The 25,908-nt window shown below is 36.9% G+C and overlaps 1 protein-coding gene across 3 annotated transcripts in view; it reads right to left on the minus strand.

The window, feature by feature from the left end:
- PSPC1 (paraspeckle component 1) overlaps positions 1–24,197 on the minus strand; it is a 100,161-nt gene extending 75,964 nt beyond the window's left edge. For all 3 annotated transcript variants that reach the window (XR_013763662.1, XR_013763663.1, XM_079138859.1), the window contains exons 1-4: positions 23,650–24,197; positions 13,765–14,066; positions 3,545–3,640; positions 1,563–1,759 (exon numbers count right to left, since the gene is read on the minus strand). Coding sequence is in view for 1 of the 3 variants with exons in the window: in XM_079138859.1 (XP_078994985.1) it covers positions 1,563–1,759; positions 3,545–3,640; positions 13,765–14,066; positions 23,650–24,021 (967 nt within the window). In the remaining 2 variants the exon portion in view is untranslated. The remainder of the gene's footprint in view (positions 1–1,562; positions 1,760–3,544; positions 3,641–13,764; positions 14,067–23,649) is intronic.
- Positions 24,198–25,908: the final 1,711 nt, after the last annotated feature.

Below are 25,908 nucleotides of genomic sequence, written 5' to 3' on the forward strand. Positions count from 1 at the left end.
ATAATGGTTTAGTGTTACAGTGCTTGCCTGGCATGTGTGAGGCCCTGAGTTCAATTCTCGGCACAGCATGCAAATCAATAAATGAAATAAAAAAGACCCACTGAAAACTAAAAAAATCTTTAAAAAAAACAGATGGAAGCTGGGCATGGTGGCACATGCCTATAATCCCAGCAACAGGAAGATGACACAGGAGGATGGTTTGAACCAGAGTTAGGGGTCAGCCTGGGAATAATTAAAAAAAAAAAAAAAAAAAAAAGGCTATAAGTGCTATTGCACCCGTAATTCTGGCAACTCTACAAGTCAAGATGAGAGGATCAAAAACCACACACCCTGTACTTCATCTTAAAGGTAACAAACACCAAAACAATTTAGAGATGAATGAACAAATTTTTACCTTTTAAAAAAACACTGACTCTATACTCAATGGTCTACAAAAGGCAACATCAGATGGAAGAAGTCCCACAAAAATACTGCAGATAGCCAGAGAGACATTTCTAGTGCCTTGATCTCTGGGGACAGCTAAGAGAAAACAGATATTAACTGACATGCTAAATTTAAAAACAAAAATGAAAAACTTAAGAATATTAAGTAGAGAGCAGGGTTGGGGATGTAGCTCAGTGACAGAGTGCCTGCCTAGCACATAAGCAGTCCTGGGTTTAATCCCTAGTACCACCAAAAATAAATAAATAGTCTAAAGTAGAGAAAGTAATTACTTACTTGAAGTAAATAAAACTATTAGGTATAATGGCAAATATTGGTGACAGGAAGGACCAGGGAAAATTATTTGGAAAATTACAGATCAGAAAAGGTAAGAGAGATATAAATAATAAAGACAGGTATAAAAAGAAAGCTAAAGAAGAGATAAAGGGAAATGAGCTTCTGAGATATGTTTAAACAGTTCATCATATTGTTAAGTATCTGACCAGTGGATGACAGTACATTATGGCCCACTAGCACAGCTCTTTGAAATTCTGTTAACACAGTCTCAAGACCCATTACTAGGAATTTACTCTTTCTGAATCCCCATATCCATCTGTGCATATGAATCTTTTGCATCTCTGCTACATTATCCAAGTACAACATTTTGGCATGCAGTAATGATAATAAATCCCCAGTATCTGTCCTAATTTCCAACAAACAAAACTTGATACATGGTTTTATGCTTTAACTACCTATCAAGAATTGCCCACTGTACTTTTCTTTTTGCCTTTAGAATCATGTTTTTGCTACTGGCAAAATTTACCACCACTGAATTGTCTCTGACATTATTCACATAGGTAAAACTTATTTTTACAGACTGAGCAAGCACCTTTAGTCCAAAAACCTGAAATCTGAAACACTCCTAGGCCCAAGCATTTTGGATGCTAACTCAACCTTTAACAAGTTCATGTTTTTATAAAAGGAATTCTCTCAGAAAAGGAAAATTTTTATCAAATATGTTGAGTTCCAACTCTGTCTCCAAACTCCTAAACAGCAACTTAAGTAATAATACATGTCAGTGGGCACACAAATAAATCAAGAAGAAAATATCACACTATATCTATATGAAAGCCTGTTTTTACCTTGCCTCATTAGCATTAATTGGTGTTCATGCCTAGCTGCTTCCATTTCTGCCTCCAGTTTCTCTTTGGCTTCTCTGATATTTCTATCAACCTGCTCACGCTGCTGTTTTTCCATTTCATCAAGAGCCTTCCATCGAGATGCATACTCAAATTCAAATGTTCCAGGTTGAGCAAAACGTGGTGGCTGTTCTCTTTCCCTAAATTAACATTAAAAACACAGAAATGTATACTTAAAAAGTAAACAACAGCAGCAACAGAGAATAACTACTACCATTTATTGAGCACTTGTATATATATATATATACATATATATATGTATATATATGTATATATATATATGGTTCTTTGTCACATGCAATATTTTAGTAATAAAAGCAACATGCAATATTTTAGTAATAAAAGCAGTTTTAATTTGTTAACTTTATTTATTACAAATGACCAAATAAAAAAAATAATAAAGGCTATGTTATCTAAAACTTAAAAAAAATTCTATTATTATTGGCTATGATAACTTTATTTAAGAAGTACCCATAGGAACACAAGCCAAACTTCATCCCACCTATAATTTGCAATTATAAATTTTAACTTTTATTTTGAGGTAGAAAAAGGAAGATAAAAGGTGGGACGAAGTTCAGAAAGATTAAGTAGAAGGTTGTCACAGAGGAAAAGATGTAGTAACAAGAAAAGGCTTCAAGGATCTTCAGAGGTACATGAGGAAATATAAAAGTTAGTCATGATACAGTATTCTATACCTGAAAAACAAATTTGAATCTTTTTTAAAGTACTAACTAGAAAGTGTGAAGAAGTAAGATGATACACCAACCACTAATTTACTGAGAAGTATTAGCCAGCAGTTCCTGAGAGTGACTATAAAATAAATAGAAAAATTCTTCACTTTCTCCCAAAGAAAACACCACTGAAACAACATGGGTTTCTGGAGTTAAAATTAAAATTTAAGCTTGTTTTTTATCCTTTGTGAGCATTTTCTCCTGAACAGAACTCTTTAGTAGTAAAACTAGAAACATAACTATATGTCTTTAAAACATTTTTATTAAATCCCACTTTTTAAGACCCTTATAATTCCTAATTCCCAATCCAAAAGTGTATGCTATTTCAAATTTGTAATGGTAAGATACAACAAAATGTCAGGTCAACAGGAAGACATGGTTGAGTCTTTGAGAAATAGCATTATGGTTATGAATTATGATCCATTACTATTGATATTCTTCCCTTGCTCCAGGACTCAGTCTGCTGCTGGTTGAGTCCCCTACTCAACCCCCCTTTCTTAGTCTTTTCTGATTCCTTCTGATCTTCTAATCTGCTATACACTGGATTAATCCAGGGCTCAGAGTTGAGTCCTTTGACTTGGCTTCCTATCACATGTTAGTACCTCCAGCCAGGAGGATGAGATGCATCCAACTACCTGTTTGACTGCACTACCAACACTCAGAATAGTGCTTGGCACAAAGGCACTGAAGTCACTAGTTATAAAAATACAGAGTATTTACAGACAATGTACGTAAATAAAATTAAACCATACTAAATAAAAAAGGCAACTGATAAAAATCTACAGCATTTTGAAAAAAAATATTTTTTACCTCTAAGAATAGTTCTTCCTCTGTGCCACATTATTTAACCTCCCAACTGTACTCCCTATCCACCCAAAAGTCTTTTTACTTAAATACACCTGAAGCATACTAATTGAAGATATATTTTCACATTATCTAGATTTCATTTTTCTCTAGCATGTCTCCTACTATCCATCTACCCCTGCCACAGTATAAAAGCAAAGACTATTCTAAGTAAAATTAATGTTTTACCCATAAAAAAACACAACCAGCATTCCACATAAACCAGGCTACTCTACTAACCAGATAGTATGACCAAACAGAACATCTTATAATCCAATAGTACTAGACAGCAAATGTGATAAACACTCCTGATAGCACATATCTAAAATATCTTTATTAATAAAATCTTACTTATGATATTGCTGAGTTTTCTGCATTAGCTTCTCTGGCAATCCATCTTCATCATCAAATTGCTCCATGGGCTCCACAATGACTGGACGAGGAGTCCTGGATATATAAAGGCATTAACAAGTATTAACAAAATGCCTAGTTTAAACACCATTCTAGAAACTTTTTGTAACAAAAATATGTGCTTGGAAAAATACCTCAGTTGAGATTATCTCAGAAGCAGCATATCTAGTCTAGTAATAAAATCAGTCAATAAACATTTGCTAGCCAGATATAGATGAATGTCAAAGCCAGAAAAGATGAGTATATAAATTATCAATTATGAACCAGCAGAACCATTATAGTTCACTTTTATAAAGCATGATGAAAAATAATGTATACCTAACCCATGTTTTATGTATGTGGCCCTTATAATTCCCATGTCCCATCACTTTAAACTACTCATCTCTACCCACATCTACCCACATCCCAGTTTCCCTCATTTATCAGTACTGTTCAGAAAAGAAAAAAAAAAAAAAAATTCTTTCTTAAAAAATGCATAAAGCCTAAAGTGATACCTAAAAGGTATCAAACAAATGACAAGTAGGGGAGGCAAAAGACACAGGACATTCAAGGAGTAAGTTGGGAAAGGGAAGAGACAAGAGTGGATACTCAGATGTGACTAGAAAAACATTCCCTTCTTTAATATTTTTCTAAGTAAAACAGGAGAAAGGAAAAGTTCATGGATGATATACTGATATTAAATTTTTCTTTGCTATCTGTTCACCATGCACACAACAGTAAGATCTATTTACACTGCCTTCAAAACAATGATGCTTCAGAGAGAAACAAGTTAGACTGTTAATGTTTGAAGTGTTACCAGAAGAGCTAGAGAGGTGAAGGGGCTTTTTGGAATCCAAGTGCTTCTGTTTAACACATAAACATCCAGAGATTAACAGACTTTAAATCCTAAACTGGAAAAAAGAGATACAAAGTGATTTTTAAAAAATTATGTCTGAGCTACTGGAAACCTTTTAGACAAAGAGAATTAAAATCAGGTATGGGATATTGTGGGGTGGTGGAATCAAATTACAGAAATCTCAAATAAACTAAGTAAGAACACAAAAGAAAAGGGATTTGAAATTTGGTACTTTTAAGAGGACTCAAAGGAGCTGAGGGCCAAAATGAAGATGATGAATTAAGTGGACGATTTACCCAATGGAAGCTAGGACAGGACGGTAAACTAAAAATAGTAACTGGGGCCAGTCTTGGTGACATACACCTGTAATACTAATGGCTCAGGAGGCTGAGACAGGATTGTGAGTTCAAAGCCAACTTCAGCAAAGGCAAGGTGCTAAGCAACTCAGTGAAACCCTGTCTCTAAATAAAATACAAAGTAGGGCTGAGGATGTGGCTCAGTGGTTGAGTGACCCTGAGTTTAATCCTCAGTATCACAACACACACACACACATACACACACACGAAGAACAGTGACAGGACCAAATAAAAAGAGTTCCAGGTAAAGCAAAGGTCAACAAAGAAAGAAGATGAACATCCCTTCAGTAATACAAGGCCATTCTTATCCCCAAAGAAAATTAAGAAGGATACCCAAGAAGGAAAATTACTAAGCAGACCACCTGTCTCACAAAACATGACAATTACTTAAAAATGGCATGATTATTACATGAAGACAAGGAAAATGGAAAAAAAGTTAAGAAAAAAACAATGACATCTTTATATACTCAAACATAACAGATATTTTAATTATAGTATAGACCACTAGATAATTCTCTCCTTTTTATTTAGAGACAAGGTCTCACCAAGTTGCCTAGGGCCTAAGTTGCTGAGGCTGGCTTTGAACTCACAATTCTCCTGTCTCAGTCCTCCGAGCCGCTAGAATTACAGGTGTGCACCACTGCACCTGCCTGCCACTTATAATTCTTAAAACATGTGCAGAGAAGGAAAGTAAAGTCTTCTGGAAAGAAAGAAATACATACTAATGTGCACACTCTCCCAGCTTTTCCTTTATTATCTTGTTCTCGAAATTCTACTTCTAAAGAGATATATGAGCAAGTGTGCAAACATCAGTCACAATCACCTTTATCACATTACATAACAAAAGTGCAGAATATAGGCATGTGTGGCACACACAAGGAAAGTACTTAAGGACCGTGTCTTATTTTTGTTAAATTAGGATATATGTTAAAAAAGTAACAACTATGGTTTCACTGTACGTTCTATTCTCTAGAATCACCCTTTGTCCATTTTCTCACCTTTTAATTTTTTTGAAGTACTAAGGATTGATATTCAACCACTAAAATATACCCCACCATCCCCAATCCTCTTTATTTTTTTGAGAAAGGGTCTCACTAAATTGTCCAGGTTAGCCTCAAACTTGCAATAATCCTGCCTCAGCTTCCCAAGGAGCTAGGATTATAGGTGTGCAGCACCACACCCTACTTTCACTCACCTTTTTAATTTTGCTTTCATTTTTCAGTGTACACAAAAGTTTTGAATCTTAAACTCTAGTAATTATAGGTATAGTTATTAAATTTATCATTTTAACAAATATAAGTGCTTATTACATAGGAAAAAAATTGAAAGGAAACAAATCAAAGCAGTTAATCATAAGTTAAATGGAGCTAACTGTATTGTAGGGTTTTAATATTTTTTCCCATTTTGTCACCCAAACAATTACTACTTTATCTCCTTGAAAATGTTTTCATTTAAACAGGAATATAAGTTTTATATAAGAAAGTCCCACAAGGGATGGGGGTTGTAAGGCATTGGGTTCCATCCTTAGCACCACATAAAATAAACAAAAATAAAGGTACTGTGTCCACCTACAACTAAAATATAAATATAAAAAGAAAAGTAAGTCCCACAAAGTACCATCATGTGGAGAGGACCGTTAATTATGTTGTGATGTGACTAAAAAATTATGCAGGGCTGTAGGAGGTGCTCAGTAGTATGGTGCTTGGCTAGCATGCCCAAGGCCCTAAGCCTAGGTTCAATCCCAGTACTACAAAAAACAAAACAAAACAAAAAAAAAAGTGATGAGTATTTTGCTAATGTAATTTTTAAAAAGACAAGAGACGTCTCTTACTTCACCATGTTTTTCATATTACTCTTTATTAGCATAGTTGGGAATAAGTGAAGAGTTATAATAAAATAAGTTTTAACAAGACAAAAATAACCAAATGTTTTCTGACAAAAGGAAAATAAAATCAGAAGAATATGATAGTGTTATCTTAGATTTATATAATGACCCAATGGACCAATGTGGTGATTTTAAAAGAGGGGGGAAAGTTTGTTCTAATTTTTTTTCTTTTTTTTGTTCTTTTGAAGATGTCTACAAAATAATCCACATACTAAATTTAATAAATAACTGGGGACTGCTAAAAGATATTGGGTCCAATTGAGAATGACGATATCCCAAGTGTCAAAACACTTTTCTAGAAAAGTAAGTAACACTTTATACTTCTACTACAAGCAGGTTTTTCTAAATAATCCTCAAGTTTCTGATATATAAGTAAAAGAAATTTTACAGCTAGGCACAATGACACACGCCTAGGATCCCAGTGGCTTGAAAGGCTGAGGCACAGGCAGGAGGATGGTAAATTCAAGACCGGTCTTAGCAACTTAGCGTGATCCTAAACAATAAGCAAGACTGTCTCAAAGAAATAAAAAATTTAAAAGGTTGGGGGATGTAGCTCAGTGGTAAAACAGAGGCCTAACAACTGGTAAGTGAAAGAAAAAATATATATGACAATGTTATTTTTATTAAAGAAATTTTAAAAACTAGGTATAACCTCATTTAATTTTAACATAGTAAACAAAATGATAGAAAAAGTAATCCCTTTCAAATGAGTTATAAAATAGAAATATATACAAGAGTTATTAGTTGATCATCGATGTACAGAAATGAGTTAAAAGACAGGTTTAACACTGCTAGTTCACCTCCTAATTGATAAGTTGCTTATCAGTACCTAAACTATTGGGACAAACAATGTGATTTATGTGAACATAAACCTTTTAACATTATTTCCTTCTGGGATCCCTAACTTCTAGTAAACTTGATGACTGACCCTACCAACCTACATATGCATGCACTCATTCCTCTGGACTCCAAGGCTCAGGTTAATTTCCCTGGTAGATAACACATCACATGTCTTGTTTGGATGAATTACACTAGTTTCCAACAGACTATACCCCATGCTACTTTTCCCTTTTGCTTATTGTACCTTGTGCCCTTTCAGTATAATAAATCTTTAGAGTATTGCATAGATGTTGCAGCCTCTTGAATCCTTACCACCCATGTTACACCTGTAAACACGCTAACCAAATATAACTTATACTGACATTTTCATACTTTTATTTCCCGTCTTTTTCCTAATCTAGTATTTGGAAAACAGCATATATTTAGTTTTGTATATTTCCATTTTTAATTTTTTCCTCGCTAAATTGTTTTATTTATTAAAAAAAAATAAGCAAAAAAGAGCCTGCATGAGATCTTGGGTTTAATCCCCATACGCAAGGGGCGGGGGAGCAGTTAAAAATAGCATCTGTGCATAGTAAAATGCCCTATCATAATCAACAGAGTTGTAATTTGTTTAGCTTTGTTTGAATTTTTGCAGACACACTACAAAATTTACTCAAACACCATTAAAATTCAGGAAAAGAATTAAAACAAATTCAAAATATACTCTTTTAAAGCATGTCAGTATTGTATATGTAAACATCCCCATAATCTAATTCCATAAGATTTTCATTACAAAGAAAAGAAACCCTGAACTTAATTAGCAGTCATTTCCCTATTTCCCTTGCCCCGATTCACTTTCTGTCTGTATGGTATATTCCTCCCCTTAAACAACAAAAAACTATTAGCCGGGAGTAGTGGTAAATGCCTATAATCCCAGTGACTACAGAAGCTGAGGCAAAAGGTCCCAAATTCAAGGTCAGTCTCGCCAACTTAGTAAGACCCTGTCTCAAATGAAAAACAAAAAGATATACTCAGTGGTAAAGCATCCCTGGGTTCAATTTCCAGTACCAAAATCAAAATAAAACAACACAATACTCTTATTGAGCTAGGGATGTAGTTCAGTGGTAGTAAACTTGCTTGGCTTGCTTGAGGCCCTAGGTTCCACTTCCAGCACCACTAAATCTAAAAATAATAATAAAAACTATTGTGAGTGTCATATTTTCCACTATCATGTAATATCCTTTGGGAAATAACCACATAACATTCCACAGTAAATGCATTTTAATTTATCTGGTCAATTCTCTATTAATTTAGGTTTGTCTAAAACCATTAGAAGGACAAGTCAGAAATAAAATGACAGCTATGCATTGTGACATATGCCTGTAATATCAGCTACTCAGGAGGCTGAGGCAAGAGAATTACAAGTTCAAGGCCAGTCTGGACAACATAGCATGACCTATTTCAGAATAAAAAGGGTTGGGCACATGCATGTAATCCCAGTAACTCACGAGGCTGAGGCAGGAGAATTGCCAAGTTCCAGGCCAGCTTCAGCGATTTATAGAGACCCTGTCTCAAAATAAAAAGTAAAAAGGGTTGGGAATATGGTTAAGCATCCCTGGGTCAATCCCTATACCGGATGGATGGAGGAAGGACAGATGGATGGACAGATAGATAGGGCTGGGTATAGAGCTCAGGGGTATAATGTCCCTGAGTTAAATCTCCAATAGCAAATAATAATAATAATAATAAAATAAAAGATACAGGCATAGCACCATCATCATAGGTGAAGGTTTTTAAATTTTCCCTTTCTCATTTTTCTGCCTTTTGTAATTTCAAAACAGCATAAAAATGTAACTTATACATACTTTTGTATAGTATATTATGATGCTTTTATCCAAAACCATGTATACTATATAACATTTTATGGCAATTTGAAGATTTTTCACTTTTCTCTTTTCTTTTTGCCCTTGATACTGGGAACTGAACCTACAGACACTCTACCATGAAGAGATATCCCAGTCCTTTTTATTTTTATTTTGAGAAAGTATCTCACAAAGTTACCCAGGCTGGCCTCAAACTTGGGATCCTCCTGCCTCAGCGTCCTAAGTTGCTGGAATTACAGGTATGCAGCATGCCAACTGACTCTAAAGATATTCTCAAGAAAAATTTTGATCATACAAGATATTTACAGAGTTGGGGATGTAGCTCAATAGTAGAACACTTGCCTAGCATGTGAAAGGCCCTGGGTCTCAGTCTCATCTCCAGTACTGGGAGGGAGAATATTAGAAAGTAAACCCCTATGGTATCACTCCTGAGTAACTTACTCACAACTTTTATAATTAATTCAGCTGTCGGTCAATAAACATTTGATTGCCTCATATGTACCAAGACTGTGGTTGGGGTTTAGAATACAAGACTCAACAAAACAATCCCTAAAATCTTCAAAGTATTAAAAAAAAAAAAAAAAAAAGGAATAATATTCCATTTGAGAGCTAGAAAGAAAAAAACGAGAATGCTGTCATTCACAGTAACAGGGAGGTTGGAGGCATGCCTTTTGTGTACAAGGCCTTAGGTTTAATCCTCACCACAAAAATCAGAAAAATGAGAATAACAGAGGGACACCAGTTTAGACAAGGTAGTCAAGAGATCTTCTCTCCACCACATATTTTAGCTGGCACTACCACGCAAATAGCAGAAGAGAAGAGTATTCTAAGTTCCCTGAGACGCAAAGTTTCTAAGTAAGGAGAATCTGTAGGCAGAATCAACCACTCCATTGGGAGCACAACATAAAAAAAGCAAGGAACCTGATACCAGACTAACTTTATTACAGCTATAATTCAACTTACTACAACTTATCAGCTATACAACTTTAAGCAAATAACTTTACATTTCTGGAACAATTTTTTTCAAATGAAAAGATGACCAATAATAAACTGTTACAGCAAAAATCCAAGAGAACATGATTATGAAATATCTTTCAGATAATAAAAATGTTCAACATTGCCCATTCCCTCAAAACTGTTCTTCAAAGTATCTAAAAGTTACCTATGAGAACTTGTTAAATATTTACCAATGTGGCTATGATTTTAAAAAACACCAATTAATCAAAGCTTGCAATACAAAATAATACTAATCACATGCTTTGCCCATTGCAAGAAATGCCTTATACATTCCTTCATTCATTCATGAAATAATTACCACAAGCCTACTATGTGAGGAGGTATCATTAGAGTATAGGTGTTGTCCCCAGCAATGCAAAATAAAATGAAACAATTACAGGTGCTGGGATTACAGAATTCCAGCAAAACAAACCCCTGCTTTCATGAAGGTTACACTGTATTTGCAGAGAAAGAGAAGGCACTATGAAGAGAACTAAAACGGGGAGTGAATCATAAGTGATGGTACAGAGGATGGCTACTTAAAGATAAAATTAATCTACCATGGTGACACTTTCCTGTAATCCCAGCAATTTGGGAGGCTGAGACAGGAGAATCCCAAATTCAAGGTCAGTCTTTGTAACTTAGTGAGACAGCCAGCAACTTAGTGAGACCATCCCTAAATATAATATAAAAAAAGAGTAGGGATGTGGCTCATTGGTTAAGCACCCCTGGGTTTGATCCCGAGCACAAAAAAAAAAGGCGGGCGGGGAATGAGACTTCTGACAGTAAGGGAAAAAAAGTACTCTGAGCAAAAAAGAGGAAGATCAAAGTCGGATACCAGAACAAGCTGGCCGTGTTGTAAAGCAACAGATGTAGTATAAATTTTAATTTTAGCATGAATGCTGAAAGGTAAAAAACAAAGTGAAAAATATTTTACAAATCACCAACCTCTGAAGGCCAAGGAAACATTAAATTTAATTCTCCATACCCTAAAATACATGAATATTTCACAACCAATGGCTGACAGCACCACATGATCAAGAAATATAAAAATGTCTCAGGTGTGGAAGAGCACATCTACAATCCCAGTGGTACAGGAAGCTCTGAAGCAGGAGAATGCCAAATTCAAGGACAGCCTCAGCAATTCAGAGAGGCCCTAAAAAATTTAGTGAGACCCTGACTCAAAATAAAAAACAACAAAGGCTGGGGATATAGCTCAGTGATAAAGAGTTCTTGGGAGACAATCCCCAGTACCACAAAAAAAAAAAAAGTTAAATTATAAAAGAAAGAATCTGTAATAGAACAGTTTCGAAAAAAGAACAAAGTTGGTTAGGCAAGATGGCCTGCCGTCCGTAATCCCAGCTACTCAGATGGTGGAGGCAGGAGAATCACAAGCTCCAAGGAAGTCTGGGAAACGTAGAGACCCTGTCTTAAAATAGTAAAAAGGGCTGAGTAGCCTAGGATATGTCTAGAGTATGCCTAGTAGCCCTAGTATGCCTAGGGTTCAATCCCCAGTTCCACAACAAACAAAAGTTGAATGATTTACACTATCTGATTTCTCAAAGCTTAGGATAAATTAGGTAATTAAGTAGCTTTGGAGCAGATACACTGATAAATAAAACAGAAAGGAAAACAGATTCTTTCTGATGATGCTGGGTAATTGAACCCAGGGCCGCAGGCATGTCAGGCAAGCAATCCACCCTTGAGCAATATCCCAGACCTTTTCTTCCCCCAGATTTCAAATTTTGACAAAATGCAAAGTCAAGAGAAATGAAATCATAATCTTTTCAATTGGACTTTAAAAAATACAAAAACTTCTGCTCTTTGGAAATCACCATTAAGGAAATTAAAAAGCAAGCCACAGGGCTCAGGTGTGAAGCTCAGTGGTAGAGCACTTGCCTATGATACGTGAAAGTCTAGGTTCAATCTCCAATACTGCAAAAAAAAAAAAAAAAAAAAAAAAGGGCAAGCAACGAAGAGAAATATTCATAATATAGACATGAATCTGGAAAATAGATAATTCAGTAAAAAGACAAAACACTCAATTAGAAAATAGTCAAAAAAAATTTCAGACACTTCATGGAGATGTAACTGACCAAAAAGCTTATAATAAAGATGCCCACCACTAGCCATTAAGAAAATAAAATTTTAAACACAATGAGATACCACTATATTTCCTAGACTATCTGAAAGATTAAAAATGCCCAGCAAGTCAGGAGGAGATAGGATGGCAAGAAGACCCTCAGCAATTTAGTGAGACCCTGTCTCAAAATTCAAAACCTTGAAGAAGGGCTAGGGATGAAGTTCAGTGGTAAAGAACCCTTCCCTTGTACCTTCAATCCCTAGTGCCAAAAAAAAAAAAAAAAAAGACTAAAAACACCAAAAGCCTCTCATTTTTGACTGCTGGAAATTCAACACTTTGGAAAACAGTTTGTCAGTTTCTGTTTTTTGAGGGGTACCAAGGAAATGAACTCAGGGGTGCTTAATCCGTGAACTATATCCCCAGCCCTTTTTTTATTCTGGAGATAGGGTCTCACTAAGTTACTTAGGGCCCAGCTAAATTCTGAGGCTGGCTTTGAACTTGTGATCTTCTTGCCTCAGTATCCCAAGCTGCTGGGATTACAGGCGTGCACCACCACACCCAGTTAATTTAACTTTTTTTTTTTTAAGGAAAACGAACATATAGCAACTTACCCGTAAGTATTTACATAAGCCACACGAAAGCTTAATGCCCACAATAAGACTTGGAAAATATTCAAAGTGGCTTTATTCACAATAGCCAGTGGTTACCAAACACCAACCCATAAGTCACTGGACAACTAAATATGGCCATGAAACAGAACATAATACTATAAAATACTATACACACAATGATAAGAATGATATCTCAAACATTATGCTAAGCAAGAGAAATCAGACAAAAGAATACACAAAACATGATTTCTATTAATAAAAACTTATCTACAGAAACAGAAAGATTAATATCTGGCTAGGGCAGGGGTAAGTAGTAGGGAGTAAGTATAAAAGGGCACAATGCAACTTTTGGGAGACAATGGAAATGTTCCATATCTTGATTGTAGTGGTGGTTACATGAGCACAAAAATTTGTTAAAACACATTTAGCTCTACATTTAAAACAGGGTGCATTTTAATGTATGTAAATTATACCTCAATAAAGCTAAAATTTACTAAAGGATTATATCAATGACTCCTAACTCCTGGTGAGAGTACATACAAATTCTTTTTCACATTCATCAAGTATTCATTCAATACCTACTTACCATATGCCAAGACAATATGAATTGCAAGGGAAGACAGAATTCCAGACCAGAGAGAAGCCCATATGTAACTGGACAAAGGAAGGACGAGATATTCAAAACTTACGTTGTTAGCAAGAACGCCCCATCACCACATCTTTCCAGAGCCTTTCGTGCAGGAGGTTTTGCTGCAAATTCTACAAAACCTTTTCCTGTAGCTCTACCACGATCATCCACAACCACAACGGCTTTCTCTACTGGACCAAACTGGGAAAATGCTTGTTCTAGAAGCTCATTGGAAACAACTGGAGAAAGGTTCTTGACTGTTAGAGCTGCTCCATGTGTAGCAAAACGAATTCGGAGAGGTCTGCTCTTCAAAATGGTGCCATCCAGCTCTGCTTTTGCAATTTCAGCCAGTGTTCTGGATTCCTTTTTAAGAGGAAAAATCATTTTTTAAAGACAATAGTAACAATTTTTTTTTTAAAATAGTGGCTTGCTTCTAAGGAAAACCAGGTAATTTTAGGAAATGGCTGATAGGGTTACTGTGTTTCTCTTTTTACTTTGGTATCATGTGCTTTTTACTGGTTATTCAAAGATCACTGTGCACATTGAGTAAAAAATCCAACCCACTGTCCTGTTAAAGGTCATTATATCGCCAGGCACAAAGGTGCATGCCTGTAATCCTAGCAGCTCCAGAGTGAGGCAGGATGAGGTTGAAGTAGGAGGATCACAAGTTCAAGGCCAGTCTCAGCAACTTAGCCAGGCCCTAAGCAACCTAGTGAGACCTTGTCTTAAAATAAAAAATAAAAAGGGCTGGGGATGTGGCTATGATAAAGTGACCCTGGGTTCAATCCTCAGTAACCCAGCCCCCCGCCCAAAACATCATTATATAGATTAATTGCTCATAAATAAATGAACAGTTGTAAATCAAAGAAGGATCTTTTAAATATCTCCCACATATATTAAAATAAACATGATTACTTTTTGAGACCAAGTGCCAGTTACTATAAACTATCACTGATAAATAATAATTCTCTATGCCCTCAATGATTTTAAATTTTTTTTTAGTTGATGATGACATTTATTCTATTTATTTACTTATATGTGGTGCTAAGAATGGAACTCAGTGCCACACATATGCTAGTCAAGTGCTAGTCAAGTGCTCTACCAGTGAACCAAACCCAGCCCACACCCTCAATGTGTTTGAAATTGTTACCTCAAAATCTCCCACTCCTCCTCTGCCAAACAAATCCTTTTCCTTTTTACTTCTTTTTATATTATCTGTAAAAATTACTATTAGGTCTTATTAACTACTCCTCCTGCATCAGCTACACACTTTCACTACCACATGGAAAGAAGCAAACACATATTCATGGGCTCTAATAGTTCTATTGTATAAACAAGTACGCTAAGTACTTTCAAACTACAAAAAATGCTCATTACTGAAAACAACATAACTTCCTTCCACTTGGAGAATTCAAAATTGGTGCAGAATAGGGTATGGGTGTAATTCAGTGATAGAACGCTTGCCTAATATTAGTGAGGCCCTGGGTTGGATCTCCAGTGCCATATATAAATAAATAGGTGTACAATACAGGTACTTAATAGATAACTGGTAAATTTCATAAAGTTTTTTTTTTTTTCATTCATTTTGCTGTAGGGTCTCTACAAGAAGTACTGCAAACAGGCTCTGTATGCTTATATAAGAGTACAGAACTGGGGCTGTAGCTCAGTGGCAGAGTGCTTGCCTAGCACATGTGAGGCACTGGGTTAGATCCTTAGCACCACATAAAAATAAATGAAATAAAGGCATTCTGTCCATCTACAACTACAAAAAAAAATTTTTAAAAAAGAACATAAATATACTACCTTATGAAAAATGTAAAGGAGAGCTTTTACTCAATCTTTAAAATAATCACAAAAGTCAAAAGTTACTGTCTTTATATAAAATACTCATAAGACTTTTCTTTTTTTCCTAGTGGTACCAGATATTGAACCCACAGGTGCTTAACTACAGAGCCACACCCCCCAGTCCTTTTTATATTTTCTTATTTAGAGAAAAGGTCTCACTAAGATGCTGAGGCTGGCCTCGAATGAGTGATCTTCTTGCCTCAGCCTCCCAAGTCAGTGGGATTACAGGTGTGTGCCATTGCACTTGGCCATGTTCTATACTTTAATAGCAGAATTAAATAGATGTACACAAGTCAAAATTTAACTATCAGTAGATTTAAAATTTTTATCTTTTGGGGCTGAGGATGTAGCTCAGTAATAAGAGTGCTTGCCCTGAAAGCACTAGAGTCTAGGTTCAATCCCCAGCACTGGGGGAAGGAGGGGGGATTTTTTTTTAAAGGTCTAGGAACGTGTAACTTGGTGGTAGAATGCGTGCTTAGTAAGAATGAGGCCCTGGATTTAAACCCTAGCAACAAGAAAAACTCAAAGTTTATACTTCCCATGTTTTAAATGGTTCTAAAACAGTTTTCTCAGCCTCAACATTAATATTATGATCTGAATAATTCTTATTATAAGGGTTTGTATTGTGCCTGTAGGCTGTTTAGCTGCATTCCTGACCTCTACTCACCACGTGCCAGTAGAACCACTCCCCCTAGTTGTGACAACCAAAAATGTCTTCAAATATTGTCAAATATCCTTGGGAAGCAAAACCATCTTGTTTGAGAACCTAAATGTATACTACAAAAATCAATTACCTGCCTGTAAAAATGTATACTACAAAAATCAATTACCTGCCTGTAAAAATCAAGTATCTATAAAAATCAATTAAAATTAAGTTCTTGAAATGAGAACAAAGATTTCATGACTCAGAAAAATAAGGTATAACTTTAGGCCAGTCCTTATCTCTTATTTAAAAAAAAAAAATATACACAACACATACATACACACACACAACCAGGGGTATAGCTTACGGATAAAGCACTTGCCTGGCCAGTTGAGGCCTTGGATTTGATCACCAGCACCGCACCCTCAGTGTCAGTCAGTCAGTAAGTCAGTCTGTGTCTGTCTTGTGTGCACTGGCATGCATGTGTGTGTGCATAAGTGTACGTTGTCTTTCATTATCCTCAACAAACTTATAAAGTAGATATTGTTTCTGAAGCCATTTTACATACAGAAACAGACCTACAGAGGTTAAGTAACTTGCCCAAGATCACACTCAAGGTGCTTATTTGAACCTACACAGAGTTCAACAATTTCCAAAACTCTACCATAATTCTGCTTTCCACCTGATGCCCCTTTATCAGTTTGCACAAAAGCTAAACTATAGGTTCCTTTGTTTTTAAATGGGAAGAAAATATTTGCAAAACATTTATCTGAAAAAGAAATTGTATCCACAATGTAAAAATGGTTTTTAAACACAGTAATAAGAAAACAATTAATTGATAAATGAGTAAAAGACATGAACATTCACTTCACCAAGGAGAACGAGTAGGGTTAATAAACAAAAAGATGTTCAACATTATCAGCCTAGGAGGAATACAAATTTAAGCCACAATGAGATATCACAATACACTTATTTAACGTGACAAATTTTGCACAAGACAACACCAATTGTTGAGGAATATGGTGAACAATCAGTAATTTCATGTACTGCTGATGGCAATACAAAACTGCATAGCAGCTGCCATGTATGGTGGTGAATGCCTGGAATCTCAGTGGCTCAGGAGGCTGAGGCAGGAGGATCTGAAGTTTGAGGCCAGCCTCACTAATTTAGCAAAGCTCTTAGCAACGTAGTAAGACCCTGCCCCCAAAATAAAAAATAATACATGTATGATTACACTACAGGTGTGACTCTGCGCCATGTTCAGTCAGAGAAAGAAGTTGTGCTACATCTGTGTACAATGTGTCTAAATGCATTCTACTGTCATGTATAACTAATTAGAACAAATTAAACAAATAAAAAATTTACTTAAAAAATAAGGGGCTGGGGCTTAGTGGTGGAGCGCTTTCCTAGCATGTGTGAGGCACTGGGTTCGATTCTCAGCACCACATATTAATAAAATAAGTCAACCAACAACTTAAAAAAAAATAGAAAACTTTAATATAAACAAGTTAATTACAATTAAAAAAAAAAAAAAAAGCCTGGGGATGTGGCTCAGTGGTTAAGTGCCCCTCAGTTCAATCCCCAGTACCAAAAAAAGAAAAAACTGGATAGCTACCTTAGTAAAGTTTCAATATGAATTTTAAAATACACATACCACATAACCTGAAATAGCTCATTCACCACCATTTATTGAAGGGAAACAAATATGTTCATTAAAAAAATCTACATAATTTTTATAGCGGCTTTATTCATAATTACTAAAACCCAGAAACAATTCAAATAAACTTGCAACAGCATGACAGACTGTGATACCTTCATTCATTGGTTCATTATGCAACAATAAATAAAAATGAAATACTAATATGAACTACAACATTGCTACCAGGTGTGGTGGTGCATGCTTATAATCCCAGCGACTTGGGAAGCTGAGACCAGAGGATCACTAGTTCATTGTCAGCTACAGCAACTTAGCAAGTCCCTAAGCAACTTATGAGACCCTGTCTCAAAATAAAATATAAGAAGGGCCACGGATGTGGTTCAGTGGTTAAGCGCCCATGGGTTAAATTTCTGGTACCAAATCAAACCCCTCCCCGCAAAAAAAAAGAACAAAAATATAACATTGCTAAGTACCAAACACATGATGCTAACTGAAAGAAGACTGAACCAAGATTCCAGACATTCTCAGAAAAGAAATATGTAAAAACAGAAAGCAGATCATTGTCAGGACATGGGGGTGGGAGATAGTACCACCCCCATGGTAGAGACAGCACAACTGCTTTTTAAAACTATAGTGTCTTGATGGAATATAAGGAATCACAAAATTGCAAATGATTTCCACAACATTCTAAATGACTACTCCAAGACTGCCCAAACTAGGATCCAATGATTTCGATTTTAGGACTCTTTCAAGAACATAAACTTCTATTTACTAGGTGCTTAAAATTCCCCACTGCAGGAGTTCTAAGTTAACAAATAGAAGGAAATCCACTGGTGCAAACCAGAAATAGACCTCAAGTTAATCAATAGAAAGTGATTAAACACCACCAAGAACAGTGGTATAAACCAGTTAATTCCAGCAAGTTGGGAGGCTGAGACAGGAGGATCTTAAATTCAAGGTCAGCCTGGGCCAATTGGTGAGACCCTTTCCAAAATAAAACAAAAAGGGCTGGGGACATCACTCAATGGTAGAGCACTGGTTCAATCCCCAGTTATCATAAAAAAAAAAAAAAAAGAGAAGGATAGAAATCCTAATAACATAAAGATATTAAAGATAACATTAAATTAAAAAATCAAATCACAATAAATGTGTACAGTATAATGATTTTTATGGAAAAATTACAAAGTATGACAGGCACAATAAGGCATGCCTGTAATCCCAGTTATCCTGGAGTCTGAGGCAGGAGGACTGCAAATTTGAGGTTAGTCTTCTCAATTTAGGGAGAGCCTCTCAAAAAAAAAAAGGGCTGGGGGTATAATTCAGTACTTTATAAAGTGCCCCATGCCCCTGGTTGAAGCGCCAGTATCAAAGAAAAATTACAAAAATTATCTTTTAGAAAGTACACTGGAGAGAAACTATGTTGTACTAACAAAACACGCACAGTGGCACACACATATAATGCCAGGTACCTGAAAGGCAGAAGCAAGGGGATTCTGAATTTTAGTCCCATCTAGGCAATTTAGACACACCCTGTCTCAAAATAACAAATAAAATTGGCTGGGGATATATAGCGACTGGCACAGCACTCCTAGGTTTAATCCTCAATATCTCTCTCTCTCTCTCTCTCTCACACACACACACACACACACACACAAAATAAATATATATATGAGTTTTCCTGAGCCAGGTACTGTGGCAATGCCTGTAATCCCAGGGACTCCAGAAGCTGAAGTAGGAGGATGAAAAGTTTGAGGCAAGTCTCAGCAACTTATTAAGACCCTCATCAACTTAATGAAATCCTGTGAAAGTAAAAAAGGTTGGGGATATAGCTAGTGGAAATGTGCCCCTGGGTTCAATCCCCAGTACCAAACCATAAAATGAAAAAATTAATTATTTTTTTTTACAAAAGGGGCTTGGGATTCACTCTGTAGTATAGCGCTTGCCTAGCATTCACAAGGCCCTGGGTTCAGTCCCCAGTACTACAAAAAAAAGAAGAGAGACCACACATACACACACTTCGCTGAAATGTGATATGACTTAAAATTATATACTAAGTACATTCAACAAATCTCTAATATTAACATTTTATAAGAGGCATGTATCATTTCACAACTAAAAAAAAAGAGGCAGGTGGGGGGCTATGTCCCTAATGACTGACTAAAAGTAAATTCAATTGATTTTTAACTCTAATTGGTTTCCTAGAAAAATTGATTCTTGGCTGGGGATATAGCTCAGTTGGTAGAGAGCCTGCCTTGGAAACACAAGGCCACAGGTTTAATCCCCAGCGCCACCAAAAAAAAAAAAAAAAAGAAAGAAAGAAAGAAAAGAAAAGAAAAACTGGCTTCTTAAACTTGACAAGCATTGCAATAACATAGAGGGCTATTTAAAACAAGATGACTGGGGGCTGATAGTGGCTCAGTGGCAGAGCACTTGCCCGGAATGTGTGAGGACCTGGGTTCGATCCTCAGTACCACACATACATAAATAAATAAATAAAATAAAGGTCTACAGACAACTAAAAAATATTTAAAACAAACAAAAAAAAGGATGGTTGGGCCCGCTCCCAGAATTTCCTGATTCTGTAGATCTGGGGTGGAGCCCTAGTATTTACAAACCTAACAGATTTCTCAGCTAATGGATAAGGTGAGATTGCCTGAGGAGGTATAAGGTCACCAAGGCTAGCATGCATTGTAGGGGAAACAATTTAAGCAGCCTCTGCTTAGACTAGGAAAAGATTTAAAGACACTGGTCAGGAACCACTGTTTGAGAAATGTTTTAGGAGGCTAAAAAAGAGTTCAGGTCAAACTAATACCAGTTTTAGCTAAATCAAACTAATTTCAGCTGCCCTCTTCAACCAGGCTATGTGTCAGACCATCACTATGGAGTTTAGGATAAGAGGTAATAAAAAGTCCCAACATTTCACACACACACACAAAAAATGTAACAAAAAACTAACTTTAGGGCTGGAGTTGTAGCTCAGTGTCAGACACTGTGTTGGATCTTCAGCACCACATAAAAATAAATGAATAAAATAAGGGCACTGTGTCCATCTACAACCAAAAATTTAAAAAAAAAAAAAAAAAAACTAACTAAAATGTACAACTTTTCAGTTAATCTATCCAGTCTAAAATTTCAGTAAACCAAAATCTAAAATTCTACAATAAAATATGTCCAAAACAATTGATTTCATCTCTAATGTAGATTAAGCTTATAATCCACATTAAGAAGCACTTAAATTGTAAGAAACACTTAAATTGTTTCCCCACTATTCAAACTAGCAATGCTCACCCTCTGCCATATCAAAAATGTTTTCTTCTATGGACTGGAATATTACAACTACTAGTTTAAGAAAAGTTATTTGCATCTTAAAGATGAGTTACTGAATAAATTATTTCAAGGAACATAAACCAGTTAAAATTACGCCTGTATTTTTTTTTTGGGGGGGGGGGTGGTTACTGGGGATTGAACTCAAGGGCACTTGACCACTGAGTCACCTCCTCAGCCCTATTTTGTATTTTATTTAGAGACAGGATCTCACTGAATTGCTTAGTAACTCGCTTTTGTTGCTGAGGCTGGTTTTGAACTTTCAATTCTCCTGTCTCAGCCACTATACCATATGTTTACTCAGATCTAGTATATATTCCATGATTTTTCTAAATAGAAAAAACCATAGTTCAGAAACAAACCTTTTAAATTTACATCTTACAAACAGAGTTCACATTAAACTGTAAAGTTATCCAAAGGTCAAATTCTGTAAACTAAATCCTGATTTCCAACTGACAAAACTTTACTAATCCTATGCAAAAAATTTAGTGTGCTATTTGGAGGAGCATATTATAAAAGAGCAGTCAGCAGCAGCCCTTCTCACCTCATAATCCTATATTTTTTTTAATTGAACAGTATTAAAAGTACATTGAATAAACTGTGTTGCCCCATACACTAGCCACATATGGCTATTTAAATTTAAATTAAGAGTCAGGCACAGTGTGATAGACCTGTAATCCCAGCAGCTAAGGCTGAGGCAGGAGGATCACAACTTCAAAGCCAGCCCCAACAACTTATAGAGAAGCCCTCAGCAACTTAGTGAGACCCTGTCTCTAAATTTTAAAAAAAGGTTAGGGATATAGCTCAGTGGTAAAGTGCCCCTGGGTTCCACTTCCAATTCCAGTCAAATTACACTCCCCAGCCCGTCTTGCCAGATTCAAGTGCTCCACAGTCACATATGGCTAGTGATTACCCTATTGGACAGATACATAACAGCATTTACATTATTGCAGAAAGTTCTACTTGGACAGTGCTGATACTTAAGGGAGGAAGGAATTGTCTGCAAGATAAAAGAAAAGAAACAAAAAGATTTTCCGATGTCAAAATGTTTATTGGTTTAAGTGTAAGGCTTTCAAAAATGGGAAATACAATCCCTCCATTCTTCCTTTTCCAGAATATCAACTTCAGAATAAGACAGTGCAGACAAGAGGCTAAGGATCATGAAAATATTACATAAAATCCTTTTGGAAAGTTTACCAAAAGTTGCTTATGGTACTTCATTTATTAATTTTGAGATGATGGGGATGGAACTCAAGGCTTCTGGCATGCTAGGCAAGTGCTCTACTACAGAGCTACATCCCCAAACTTTTGCATTTATATTAAAAATATATTAAAAATTTTACCAAATGACTGGCTGTTTCTCTGCTGTCCAAAAAATAAATAATCTGGTCAAAATGTACTGATTATTATTTAATTACTAAATTTTCTCTACATGTTGTTTTACTTTGTCCACATATGGAGAGAAATCAATTTTGAAAGTCAGAAGTTCCAATAAGACAGCTTCCATAAATTGCAATGAATATCATCAGATAGTCTAACTAGAAAGATAACAGGAAAAAAGTCGTAAGTGTAAAAATGTCCCCTTCTAAAGATTTTGAAGAAAAAAGTATCTAAATATGAATTACAACAAGGCTGTATAACTGAAAACTGATGAACTCACCACAAAACACAGGAAAACCTAATAAAAATATTTTGTTCTGAGTGTAAACTGTCACAGCTTTTTAGAATGTGAAGGAGGCACAATTTCTCCATGTTAGTGGAAACTTTTCAAAATTTAGATTCAAGGGGGGCAAGACACGTAATGTTCTACTGCAGGTCAAATAAGACAAATATAAAGTAGTATATTGTCCAACTTTCTCCCGGCGCCAAAACACAGGTACCTCCAAAAGTCGGACAAAAACCAATATTACAAATAACAATTCAGCACTGTACCATCACCGCAGATCTAAGAGCGTTACTCGAGTACAGAGTTTAGGCACCTGCAGGGTTTCAGGTAAAGAGAGGGCTTCGCTGAGGTGAGTATTAATGGGGTTTATTGTTAAATGCATGCAGGGCTTGTTGAAGGCAAAGGGATGTTCTGGGTAAATCTTTAAGAAGCAAGTCGTTTGCTCCTTCAAACCCAGTGAAAATTCTGGCCAAACCGAACCTCCCGTTCCAAGTCCACATTCAATTCATTTTCTTCACAACATATTTGTGCCTCGAAGAACTGTCACCCGAAAATGTCGTCGGTCCCCATGACCCCGACCCCTGCGGCACCGGAGGCTACGCGTTCAGGCAGGTTGACCGTAACCATCTAGCGCGCGGCAGCAGGCCTGCAGCTACACAGCGAAGCCCAACCGGCGCGAAGCAGAGGCCACCACGCCGAGCAGGGCGCCGAGGCGGTCACCGTCCAGAGAGACCGTGTCCCTGGGCAAGCGCAGCCCCGCGGACACCCCGACCGCCCTTTCGTTCCCTCGGGCCGGCGGCCCGAGACTCACCAAGCGGATGAAGCCGAAGCCACGGTCCCGATTGATGAAGACCTCGCTGGGCTCGCCGTAGCGCTCGAAGAGCCTCTTGAAATCCTCCTCGGTGATGTCGGTGGGCAGGTTCCCGACAAAGAGGCGGCAGCGCTGCGTGTACGTCTTCTCACCCGGCTTTAGAAAACTCTTGATGTCAATGGTGAACCCCATCTCTTCCTCCGGGTGGTCCTCCGGGGGCGCTGGGGCAGGCGGCGCCTGCTCTCCCGCCAGCGCCAGCGCCATGGCCGCCGCGGCCACCGGCTCGTTCTCGCCGGCCGCGGATTCAAGCGCGCGAAGACGGGCCGGGTTTTTCTCAATGCGTACTTGCTTCAGATTTCCTCTTAACATCATCTTAGTGAGTTCGCCTCAAATACCGAATACAGGCCTAGATATATGTATATGTCTCTACATGTATCTGTGGAAACGAAGCATGGGAAGTCAGGAGACCGCTAGGTACCGGAGCCCGCAGCCCTGCCTACCGCACTAACGCCCGCGGCAGCCGCACATTCAAAATGGCGCTGCCACAAGCTGCAGTTGGAAGGAAAGACGCCGAAGCTAGTCCCGCCCCTCCGCAAAGGCCGGCGCCTAATCGACTCTCCTGCGCATGCTCGGCACCAACTGAACTTTGGCTAGCGCCGTGTATGCGCACAACGTTTTGCGCTGTACCAAGAGCCGCCTCCTAGGGTGGGAAAATGCAGCTTCCCACCTTCCTAAAACGTCGGGTACTGTTATTTGAATGTACGGGGCAGATTATGTTATGTATTCAGCAGCGTTTGAAAATACAATGATTTGGGGAACATCTTTATCCTTTTGAATATAAACTCAATTTTCAATGACTACAACAAAATGAAAACCTGCATTTTTTTAAATATATAGATTTTTAGATGTTTATAGACCTTTATTCATTTCTTTTTAAGTGGTACTCAGAATCAAACCCAGTGCCTCACACGTGCTAGGCAAGCGCTCTACCACTGAGCCATGAACCCCAGCCTAACCTGAATGTTTTGTATACTATATTGATTAAAACCTGTTTCCAATATCTTAAAAGCACCTTTATTTCTCTCCATTTCAAGAGCAGAATTTTTACTAAAATCTCTTAATAAACACTCGGTCTTGTACTGCTGATTTTTGACCTCAGAGGACTCCTTTAAATTGCTTATAAAATTAGCACAACCAGATCATGAATTGCTGTGGGTCACAGACTTATGACAAGGACCAATAAAATTTTTCTGTAATAACAGATATTTAAGATTTGTGATCTCTACTGTATCTATCTGAACTAATCAACCCTACGCCATTCCACTCCTACCCATAGTGAACCCTACCTAAATACTGTGAAAAAGAAATGAACTCGCACTCAGCAAATCAGGTCAACAGTTTCTCATGAAGTTAAACATGCTTACTTTACAGTATCCATCCCATTCCTAAGTATTTATCCAAGAAAAAGAAAAAATTGTGTTCACACAAAAACTTGTTGTGCACATATTCATAGGGGTTTTATTAGTAAACAATGAAAACTGGAAACAACCCAAATGTCCTTGACTGTTGAGAGGATAAAAAGTAGCACATTCTTGTAATAAAACACTATGGTGCACAGTAGCACATTCATATAATAAAATACGACTTTGCAATAAAAGGGATAAACTACAGACACAAGTAGCACCATGACACAAAAGGCTACATATTGCATATGTGACATTCTGGACAAGGCCGGACATTCCTGTAGCTAAGGAATATAGATCAGTGGTTTCCAGGAGCTGGGCACTAGGGAGAGGTTCACTATGTAGGGTCACTGGGAAGTTTTGGAATGATGGAACTATACCTTGATTGTGGTCATGACTACACAAGTGTATGCTTGTCAAAACTTAGAACTGTGCACTAAGATGGTAAATGTCACTGTACTGAATTTATACAATAAGCAAAAAATTTTAAACTACCCAAAAAATAAAATATGATTGAACCTAATTCCTATTTACTTCAATCACCATACAAATTCTGATTCCTCAGATTGTAATACTGTGTACAGTCCTCAATCTGACCAGATTCCTCACATACCTCCCAGTTACTCCAAAACCTTCTATTGAGTTTTTGGAAACTCTATCAGCAAACTCTGCTAGGGATTTTTATCTGATCTTCCCTTTGCCTTCCTTCTTTAACTGGAACATGGAGGGCTGCTTCTCCTAAGCCCTCTCTAAAAGTAGACCTGCTTTTCTCTTACTTCTTATGTCACAGGATATA

Source organism: Sciurus vulgaris (assembly GCF_902686455.1).
Source record: "Sciurus vulgaris genome assembly, chromosome: 4".
Taxonomy (NCBI): Eukaryota; Metazoa; Chordata; class Mammalia; order Rodentia; family Sciuridae; genus Sciurus; species Sciurus vulgaris.